The sequence below is a fragment of the Bactrocera neohumeralis genome, chromosome 6 (assembly GCF_024586455.1).
Source record: "Bactrocera neohumeralis isolate Rockhampton chromosome 6, APGP_CSIRO_Bneo_wtdbg2-racon-allhic-juicebox.fasta_v2, whole genome shotgun sequence".
Classification (NCBI taxonomy): Eukaryota; Metazoa; Arthropoda; class Insecta; order Diptera; family Tephritidae; genus Bactrocera; species Bactrocera neohumeralis.
In genome coordinates, this window is record NC_065923.1 from 48708631 (window position 1) to 48719859 (window position 11229).

The window sequence follows — 11229 nt, forward strand, 5'->3', positions numbered from 1 at the left end:
TCCACATGACACTGACCACCTCTTAGCATGCCCTACCGACCCCACTCATCAAACTCTCTTTTCCCTCTAGTCCGACCCCGTCCTGGGCCTACCGTTAGTTGACGTCGATGACAGCACAGATAACCCTTACCATACTAACGGGGATCAAATGTAAGCAGATCTATTTGAAATCAGTCGAAGTATTTGAATCTTTGAATCAAGTCCTCGGGTAGCCCCGTTTAATTTTTGTGTATTTTTAAGTTTGATCTTGAGAAACTACTAATGACCCACATCCCCTCAAGTGATTCCTATTCCACCTTTTTAACGCTGATGAATATGGTTTTCTTCTATACTTTCAAGTAGTTGTTCATATTGGACATTTTCAAAATATTTTCTTTTTTAAGAAAAACCGTGCACAAGATGAATTTTAGAAAAGGTCGCCAGTTTTCTAGCCGCTTATGATTTTAAATGGCATGGAAGTACGCAACATCTTACAGAAGTCCTGTTAAGGATTAGGTAGAATATAATGGTAATAGCAGTCAAAAATAATTGTCATTACTAAAGAAGATAGATTTCGAGTGATTTGACTTTTGTTCATGTTTATTCAGGATTCTGAAATGGAACCGCAATTCCGATAAAAAAAAAAACAGTTCTATCATTCTAAGAGCTGTTAGTAGCAAGTTCATCACCTAAATGTAATAGAAATAAATTGATGCTTGCAGTGCAACCTCTACTGTACCGTCTACTCTTTCACACGCACTAACAAAGCCCTAGCACCAGGAACCTGCTGGATGCTATTGAAGCAATGTGATCTCTATTCTGATATATACACCCAAGGGTCTTAAACCTGATCTACAGATTGCTGTGCAGACTAAAAACAGATGTCCAGGACTGGTCCAGGAGATTCCGGCTCCATATCGCATAACCAGCAGTTGGCATACCCATGATAAACAGGTGCTTTTTGAGTCTGTAATGTCAAGTGTACAATGCTACTTGTAGCCCGAATTTGCCTCTGGAGAGGTTTGTGATACACATCTTTCTCTGTTCACTTTCTCCTCCTTGCGAGGCAGCTCCTTTGTGGTAATGGAGACCAACCGCAATGCAGAGTTTCGGTTCTACCATTTTAGAACACAGCACAGCAGCGAAGTTTCAAGCAATGCCTGACAATCTCAACGATTTGGTGTACTCGTATAAAATGAATATCAATTAGGTGGTTACAGTATAAATATAAGGCCTCCCATATTTTCTATCCATTAACTTTACGTTTTTATTATGACAAAATCGGCACAGCCCAAAATATTTTTAACTTTTCACTTTACTTTAAAAGCCGTTGTTGTTTACACATATTCTGAATATTTTATGAATAACCCTTTGATAATGAAGTCAAGTACCAACGCATTAGTGGTCTGATAATCGGATTTACAAAATCACCTCTTTACATTAATAAGTTCTTAAAGTTTGATTAAAAAGAATGTTTATCCCATGGGAGATCTTCACTAGGTTATAAATGGTTAATTCAGCAGTCCGTTTTGGGTTTCTAAACCCAATGGTAGAGCCTCTTAATCCAACAGATATCAGACCTTCGAATGTCGAATGGATTTGCAATACTTGAAATCGCCCAGCAACCCAACAGTTTGATAATTTGCCAAAAGTTTTATTTCAAAGTGGACATTTTCCTTTTATGTAGCGAGAATATAAAGTACGCAATTTTTACATAGCACTATGATGGATAGGAAATGATGATGATCGAAGGGAGTTAGCGTTACTAATTTCTTATGAAAGTATGAATTCCTATAGAGAGAACTATCAACTACATTAATCATAACCTTGGGTATTGCAACTACGGTGTATTATACCTTTGTGAATTATAAATACAGGAAATCTCCTATAAGCGGACACTGATGGGACCAGCCTTTCTGTCCGGTTAATATTTTTGTTGGTGTTGTATGGGTACGTATTTGTCGGTAAGCCCAGAAAACGTTCTGTTTCGACGGGGTCGGACTAAAGAGAGAAGGGTGTATCTGTATTTGTAGGGTTAGCAGGGCATGCAAAGAGGTGGCTATTGTCATGTGGACATGCGTTTTATATGTCGGAGTCTATCCTAGGTAAGCAGGAGTTTAACCTGTTACAGTATCCAGAAGTATCCAAAAATGGGGGGACTCCAAGTACGCCGTTCACCAATAGACGGTCGGTGAAGGTTGTTAATGGCTCCACTGTAAATGGCGGTCACTGCATGTTTGATGTTTATTGCGTCTGAAGTCCGGTCGTCGTATTATTTTATGTCGTCGACGTAGTTGAGGAAGAACATCTTTAGGCTCCTATAAAGCGGTGCCGCTCCAAGCAGGTGACTGCAGGGATAATTTTTGCGAAAGCAACCCAGCAGAAACCGCTTGGAGAGGAGTTCATTATGCTCCTTAACTGGGAGACAACAAAAGGCATTCTGTCGTATTCCAGAGTGCAATGTTATGACATGTTTGCCGCTTCCTCGTCTGAGTTTCACTGCATCCAGTCGGCCATATTGGTGCGGCGTTGTTGAGGACCGACCGATCGATTGCTTGGTATGTTGCCAACAACGTTACTTTGTTTTCCCCCATTTGCTGCCGGCTAGCGAATGAAGGATTTTGTTGCTGTCGTGTGAGAAGTGAAAGAGCACAGGCAACAATCTTTTGGTTATTGACAGTCGGAATCTTACGCCAACGATTGGAATATTAATGTCAAGTCTGTATTCTTTCGTTCAGTTTGTGAATATGGTCGCTGTGGATTTAGTGGGGGGAGTGTTAAGTTTCGTGCAACGAGGAATCGAGAAAGGTCGGAGAGATAGCCGTTTTCGTTTGAATACAAGCCATCGATTCCATTGCCCGACGTCATTATCGTGCAATCATCAGCATTCGAGATGTGGAAATTAAAGAGTAACGGAAGAGGCCACCACGCTGCGGTACCCCTTGTTTAATTCTTCTCACTTTGGAGTTTTTACCTCGAAATAGTACAGACGATTGACGACCGCTCAGGTAGTTTATAATGCACCTCTTTTTCGGTGTACCCAAGTAGCATTGTGTGATTAACTGTGTCAAAGGCTTTTGACAAGTGCAACGCTACGTGGATCGTCCTCTCGCAGAGTGGTTTGTGGTTAGGGCCATGAACTACTTGGACTTCCCTTTGTTGGCGGGTTTCAGCAGTGGGTTCACTTTTCCGATTTTCCACACATCGAGTATTTGAAGAGTGGTCAGCGACAGGTTGAGAACCGTGGTGAGTAGCTCACTCCCGTCGAGCTTAGATGCTTTAGCATCAGCACGTTAACACCATCAGGGCCAATGGATCTAGATGATTTTGCCTTGTTGATGACACTCTGAACCTCCTCATTGGTGAAGGTAAGTGGTGCGCAGTCTTTTGAGATTTGCGCAGCCGTCGGGTAACACATCGTTTGGCTTTGTATACCGAAGGGTTCCGTGTAAATTTCCGGAATTGAATTTCAACTCGGTCGTCATGTCTCTTCGGATTAGACAAGGCCTTGACAGTAGGTCAAAGCTTACTCACAACGGTGGAGAGGCTGCAGGACTTCAGTAGCTCTATCCATTTTGTTTATTTCGGATATCTCATCCCGTTTAGATAAGTAAGGTAAGTCTATAATTTTAACGATAACACACAAACAAACATAACATAATTTCTTACCAGAAACAATTAGTTATTTGTGGTAATGTCTCATTCAGGACTTTAAAACAAAATATGCCAAACCCTTCCTCAAACAAATCAAAAAGAAAAAGAAATTTATTTTTTTATTTGTTTTTATTTGTGTCCACATTATTTCTTTTAGTTGGTTCGTATGTATTTTTGTCTTTTATCTCTTGTATTAATTCATATATTTCGATTTCCCAACCAAATAAAAATAACTGCTTTCGCTTTCATTGCAATAGCAAGCAATAATTCACTTTTTTTAAGTCTGAATCAAATGTAAACAAATCGAATGAAGCAACAAAAGACATAAGATGAACTAATTGATGAAAATAATTTTGTGTAAATTTGAGAAAACAAGAACTGTGTACACATACTGAGTGCGGATTAATATAAAAGCGTTCGGCATTTAGCACAAAGCGTGTTTTGGCTGCTAACAATTGCACACTACAATTCCATATACATAAAGATGTGAACGTATTTGACGTTCATATAAATTTAAGTGCCTTATATATGTATGTTATATGAGTTAATAAATATTTATATAATTTTTTGCATAAAAGTATAAATTTATATATTAAGGTTAAATAATACAATATAATAGCATATATATAAATATCGACCGCCACAAAATAGTTTTTTTCTAAATGAGAATGTACATTTTATATAAATATTTCTTTTTTTTAATTTTTGGTCTCGTTTTCGAAATTTTTCATTATTGTTGTTTACAGTGGTAAATTAAGTGATGCAAACCATTTCAAACTGGAAAACATACATATACTATACATATTTTGTACAAATTGGCGAACTGACAATGGATGCGCCTTTTCATCACTTATGATTCTTCATCTACTTTAATAAGTTATCGTCGATTATTATTAATATATTATTTAGACTTCCATGGAAAGTGCTTGCTTTCAAATATCACCTGAACTGTTAAATATATGTATGTATGTTTAAGTTCGAAACAAACTTTAATTGCAACTTTGCAGCAGCTTATGGTAGAATGCAAAAACGAAAACATAGTGCCAGCAAAAAAATACTTTCTTTCGTTCACATTTGCAATTATTTTTTAAACTCGAATACAAGTATCATAATGATGATGAAAAGTACTACAGAGAGAATGCCAATCAATATAAGCTTCTTCTTGCGCAGTTTATTCTGAAATTAATAGAGAAAGTTGATTGTACAAATTGATTAGAAAAAATCTTTATTGCAACTGACAGACTTACTTTATACGAACTGGCTTTACGCAGGTTATCGGCACCCTGTGACACAAATACACTAGTCTGCTCCACGGACGACTCAATTGAATCAACGGTTAGACCCTGTTCGTATACCATAGCACCGAGCTTCTTGTAAATCTCATTTACACCCACAATATTTTCCTAATATAACATAAATTATAAGTTTCAAATTTTACTTTTATAGAAATTTTGTTTACCTCCAATTCGCGTATTTGTCGTTCTTGTTCTTCCAGCGCTTGCAAATCGATTTCTTCCTGCATTTGTGTTTGTGTTTGTGATTGATTCGATTTACGATTGAAAAAATTATCCTCGAAGAATGAGCCGCTATTGTTGCTGCCACTGGTACCGCCACCGCCGCTGCCACTGCTGCTATTCGTGCCCGGTGGTTTACTAATATTATAACTGTGCGCACGCGCTTGTCGAACAGCATTCTTTTCGATATCGACGGTCTTACGTTGTACACCCTTTAAAATATATTTATTAATTAATTAATGTCAATTAAAATATCGGAATTTTATTAATAGTAAAATAATATAAGTACTTGACAATTTGGATAATTTTTGATCATAAGGTGGCGTACTCTAAAGGGATTATTCATGCAAAGTTGTATATTTTATATGGGAAGTAGGCATATTTGCAGTCCAATTTTGTCTATTTTCACACTGTAACATAAAAATATTATGTATATACTCGTACCAACTTTGTTTGAAATCGGTTGGTTCATAGGTTATCGGTTAATGGCGTTTTGTGAGCGTGGCAGCGATTACGTCCGTCTGTCTAAGAACTCTTATATTTTTTTTTTGCCGGGAACATGCGTAGTTTCATCAAGATATATCAATTTGTACTCAAGTTACAGCTTCCACGGACGGACGAACGGACAGACAAACAGTTACACGGATTTTAACTCGTCTCGTCAGCTTGATCATATGCATAACCCTTTTTTTGTACTGGGTTAAATAGCCGAAAAAACTGCCCTTGACCGGATAAAATCCGGTCAATTCCGGTGCGTAGAACCGGCAGTCGTGGGAATCGGGAATGTATAACCCTCTGTCTATTTAGCTTAGTTTTAGGTGATACGTACCACCGTTAGGTAAACAAAAGCAACATGTTGCAAGAGTATAAAAATATTAACATTAAATTGGAAATGTTTTCTAATTAGAAAAAGTTTTATTCAAGAAAGTATTTTAGTCCGTTATGCGGTCTAATAAAATAATTTATTTCTTTATTAGTAGAATAATTATTGCCAATATTTAAAACACACAATAAAGATAACCGCAGATTAACTCAAAACAGATAGTGAATGAGTAATACTATGTACATGTAAAAATAATAAGCACAAAACCGAACTGCGAAATAGAAACCATATTTGCTTTATCTAATAAGTATATGCAATATGGGTGACAGTTTCATAAACATTTTGTGAGCATATGTACATTGCTTTTACCTGAAATGCTGTTAAAGCAGCAGTGAATTCGTCCACCAAACGATCACGCTGTATTTTTAAATGGCGTTCTTTGCACTTGTCCACCTCTTTTAAGTGATTATTTGTATCCGAAACCAGCTGATGGGTGTAGGTCATTATTTGATGTCTAAATTGCATTAAATAAAAACATGAAATTCACAATTATTATTGTTAAATTAATTTAGTAAACTCACAGCTGTTTCTTCAAATCGGGGGAGTCCTGTGGGGTATTAAATTGGTTGACCATACGTTGCATGGTTGACACTGTAATTTGTTTACTTATTTTAATTAAAAATATATGGTACTTAGGCAAGTTAACTATATTTACCATTTTGCAATATTTTTTGTATGCTTGTTGCAATGGTTTGGGCAAGTCGCTGAAAGTCCGTTTCACTGAAGCCAGCAGTTTGACCAGCAATAGCACCGTGGCCACCGCCACTGATGCCATTCTCCATATGCTGCAAATCCATGCTCTCGTAGGTAGACACTGTGGTTTAGTGTTAGTTGACTAGCAATGTAACGAATTTTAAATATAAGAGCGCACGAAACAAAAATGGCTTGTAAAAAGTTGTTAGATTACAAGCCTTGTTTTTATTTCTTTATTGCTGTTCTTTTCTTGTCCAAAAGATAAGCTATTTAAAGAAAATATGTTTTTTTTATTATTACACCTTGCAATATTACGTCGCACCACATACTTGTCTTTGTTGTACGAAATTCAATTATGGTGGGGGTATTTCCTTCAAGACTACTTACGTCGCCCACTTTCTATATGTTTTTGCTTTTTGGTATCATACGACCACTGGTACTATGCCACTGCCGTTTTTTAAGCTCTAAATTTTAGCAGTCAATGTCAAATATTGAATAAGCTACTGCTTTGCAATGCATATACAAATTATTGCGTTTACAGGTTCAATTAACTTTATAAAATTGCATTCAATTTAATATGAATGCGCAGCACTGTCTATTATTTGCACTTTTCAATTTTTTACAGATGATAAAACTTCTTATTTTCTTTGCAAAAACTTCGTCAACTACGTACTGTCAATTTGGAATAGAGATGCCATTTTTCTGGGCAATTAATTCGTAAGAAGTAATAACCTTTGATAACTACATATGTAATTGCGATTAATGGTTATTTTGAATTAACTTTTACTTTTTGTTAGACAAAAAATGTTATTAATAAACTAAAAAACTATTGTTATGCGTAAATGGATACTTAATTAATAAATCTACCCATATTTGACACAAAACAAAATTTTCACCTCCAGTTCAAACACTAATGGCAATGCCTTCAAACTGTTATATTTGTTTTTTTCTTATTGCTTGTCAACTGTCATTGTGACGCATATAATTGACAGAATCATTAAATGTCAGCGTTTTTTTTTTCGTTTCTCGATAAAAGAAGGAAAAGTGCGTTGAACAAGAAATAAGGTGTGGTTGAAAAACATAAATTTTACTATTAGATTAATGCGTTAGCTTATAAAAAACTGTTAAAGTTATTTGTGAAAGTGTAAAAGTTAAAGATTAAAGTAACAGCATAATGGCAGGACGTTTACCGGCTTGTGTGATCGATGTTGGCACAGGGTGAGTGAGCGAACATTTGCTGCAAAAAAGGAGGTCGCTGGTTCATTGATCACTGTATGTGTACGTATTGGTGTACAAGCGGCCCCCACCAAAGCAATATAAAAAAGAAGAAAAATGCATGCAAATGTACTCCATATTTTGCAAATTTCTAATAAAACGAAAAATTTCGATTTCACAGTTATACAAAGTTGGGTTATGCGGGTAACAAAGAGCCGCAATTTATTATTCCTTCGGCCATTGCAATTAAGGAGACCGCGCGAGTTGGTGACACTAACACCCGGAGAATAACGAAGGGTGTTGAGGATTTAGATTTCTTTATTGGCGACGAGGCATTCGATGCCACTGGTTACTCAGTTAAGGCAAGTAAAAAAAATGGAATAACGCCATGACTAATGATGACTAATAGCATAATTTGCGATAACACTTCAGAAAATGTATTAATTTAATAATGTTAACTACTTTTACAGTATCCAGTCCGTCATGGATTGGTGGAAGATTGGGACTTAATGGAACGTTTTCTGGAGCAGTGCATTTTTAAATATCTGCGTGCAGAACCCGAAGATCATCATTTTTTGCTCACTGAACCGCCGCTTAACACGCCAGAGAATCGCGAATATACCGCTGAGATTATGTTTGAAACATTTAATGTTCCTGGTCTCTATATCGCCGTGCAGGTGTGTGTGTATATATTTTGGAAGAAAAACAAATCTCATCACATTTTTATGTACTTTTTTTTATAGGCTGTACTTGCCTTGGCCGCGAGTTGGGCCGCCAGGCCTGTAGAAGGACGTACACTAACAGGCATCGTTGTCGATAGCGGTGACGGTGTAACACACGTTATACCAGTGGTATGTATTCAAATCATATATACGTATAAAAATGGTATTTCAATTGTTGACGGCGACTTATTGTATTAGAGACTTTATCTTATCTCAGGAAAATAGCAATCGATATGAATGCTCAATATGTCAATATTTATTTTACCGTTAATAGAAAAATTGCTGTACAAAATTCAAGCAGATAGGTGTAATTTTTAATGTACTAAATTCTTTTCAGGCTGAGGGCTACGTAATTGGTTCTTGTATCAAACATATTCCCATTGCTGGTCGCAATATCACCTCGTTCATACAGAGTTTATTGCGTGAACGTGAAGTAGGCATACCGCCGGAGCAAAGTTTAGAAACTGCCAAAGCGATTAAGGAGAAGCACTGTTATATTTGTCCAGACATTGCCAAAGAATTTGCCAAATATGATACGGAGCCGGGCAAATGGATACGCAACTATACGGGTACTAATGCGGTGACCAAGAATCCATTCAGCGTCGATGTAGGTTACGAACGTTTCTTAGGTATGCAATATATATTATACATACATATGTATATATACATTTTCTATTTAATATTAATATTACATTCATGTACGTTATGATAGGACCTGAGATTTTCTTCCATCCCGAATTTTCGAACCCCGATTTCACCACTCCACTATCGGAAATCGTAGACAATGTCATACAAAATTGTCCGATTGATGTGCGACGACCCCTATACAATAATATAGTATTGAGTGGCGGTTCGACGATGTTCAAAGATTTCGGACGCCGTTTACAGCGTGATATCAAACGATCCGTTGACACACGCCTCCGAATCAGCGAAAACTTATCTGAAGGCCGCATTAAGGTAAGCATAATTTAACGTTCCTAAAAAATAATACGTCCATACATATATTTTTTTTTAGCCAAAACCAATCGATGTACAAGTCATAACACATCATATGCAGCGATATGCTGTGTGGTTTGGAGGCAGCATGTTGGCATCCACGGTAATTACTTTTATTGCTCAAAGTCCGTAAGGCTTGTATATGCTTATACGCTTCCTTTTTACCTTGCAGCCTGAGTTTTATCAAGTGTGCCACACAAAGGCTGCTTATGAGGAATATGGTCCAGGAATTTGTCGTCACAATCCGGTATTTGGCACCATGACATAATCATATATGTATCAGACTGTGCTCGCAGAATTGTTTTCCTCCTCTACCTATAATGCAATTTATAAAATTCCACTTATTTTAAAATTCTGTTTTAAGTACGTCGATCGAGCAATTTGGCATCGTTTACGAAAACTCACAACGGTTAGCCAGATATAGTTGAGGTTAACGCACACATCAACTTTTTTTTACATATGCAGTGTTAAATCTTCGTAATACAATGTATCTGAGTAATGTTGCTAAGTTGTAATGTAACTCGTCGTATGTAATACTTAAAGTCAATAACTAATGATCAAGCCGCATTTTTTCGTATTATTAAAATTAGAAGAGTCTTTTATTATGCTTATTATAATGATATAAAAGATAATTATTTGAATTGTTCCGACGCATTTATTGTAATGTTGGCACTTTTATACACATACATACATATGTATTTACGCTCTTCCAGTCGCTGAACACAAGTGCAAGTAATGCAATTGAGTTGAATATTTATTTTTTCTGCGAAGTTAATAAACTTCTATTTAATTGCTTTATTTGCATTACTTATGCAAGCGTTGCAAATGTATGTTACTCTATTATTAACGTAAATTTCCATGTTTATGTTCAGCTATTAAAAAGTGAAACAATATAGTATGAAAAAGTATATAACTAAATATTTAACATTTTGGCCAATTACAATTAAATTGAATGAAAACTACGAAAAAAAACTATTAATGAATAGAAACGTGCGAATACACTGAAAATAAATTGTGTGAAGAATGTGATTCTTTAAGAGAATTAAATAAAATCAATGTGAAATAAAAACCAAGTTTTATTTACTCACTTCTGATTTAATTCCATTATATAAATGTTTGGTTAGAGTTACACGAGTATATTCCGTAGCTTATTGTAAGGCGAAGTCAACTGTAATCGAAAAATTCAACAGCTGTAACTGTCGCTGGCAAGCGTATGAGAAGTTATTGAAAATGTGAGAGAAGTTACGGCAAACAAATAGCTAAAACTTTAAAACTGCCATTTTAACATTGAAATCGACACGTAAATATTTAAATACAAAATTTATTTAAATATTGAAATTAATAATTTAATTAAAGATCTTAACACTTGTTAAATACGAATGTAAATGACGAATTACTCGAAATAAAAGTCAAACTATTCAAAAGTTGGTACAATAAATTCTTAAGTCGTGTTGAGGTTTTGTTTTAAGAATCCCAAAGCATTGTGTCGTTGATTATATAATTAACACAATTACCGGATTGGCAACAATTATGTTGCAGCAAATATTTTCGAATAATAATGATTTCTTCATCA

General features: G+C 35.9%; 2 protein-coding genes across 3 annotated transcripts; one reads left to right on the plus strand and one right to left on the minus strand.

Annotated features, from left to right (window-relative positions):
• Positions 1 to 3743: 3743 nt before the first annotated feature.
• Positions 3744 to 7408, minus strand: LOC126762081 (syntaxin-7). Of its 2 annotated transcripts, none has more exons than XM_050478576.1 (7): positions 7111 to 7408; positions 6686 to 6989; positions 6552 to 6621; positions 6340 to 6484; positions 5093 to 5359; positions 4881 to 5036; positions 3744 to 4809 (listed from the first exon to the last, which is right to left on the minus strand). In XM_050478576.1, the coding sequence occupies exons 2-7, from the start codon at positions 6825 to 6827 to the stop codon at positions 4714 to 4716; spliced, it is 876 nt and encodes a 291-aa protein (XP_050334533.1). In that variant the 5' UTR covers positions 6828 to 6989; positions 7111 to 7408; the 3' UTR covers positions 3744 to 4713. The 2 variants fall into 2 exon arrangements, with proteins under 2 accessions (XP_050334533.1, XP_050334532.1); XM_050478575.1 differs by having other exon boundaries at positions 7053 to 7408.
• Positions 7409 to 7701: 293 nt separating this feature from the next.
• LOC126762079 (actin-related protein 3) lies at positions 7702 to 10725 on the plus strand. Its single transcript, XM_050478573.1, has 8 exons — positions 7702 to 7941; positions 8120 to 8300; positions 8409 to 8615; positions 8682 to 8789; positions 8998 to 9289; positions 9373 to 9617; positions 9676 to 9759; positions 9829 to 10725. The coding sequence occupies exons 1-8, from the start codon at positions 7898 to 7900 to the stop codon at positions 9922 to 9924; spliced, it is 1257 nt and encodes a 418-aa protein (XP_050334530.1). The 5' UTR covers positions 7702 to 7897; the 3' UTR covers positions 9925 to 10725.
• Positions 10726 to 11229: the final 504 nt, after the last annotated feature.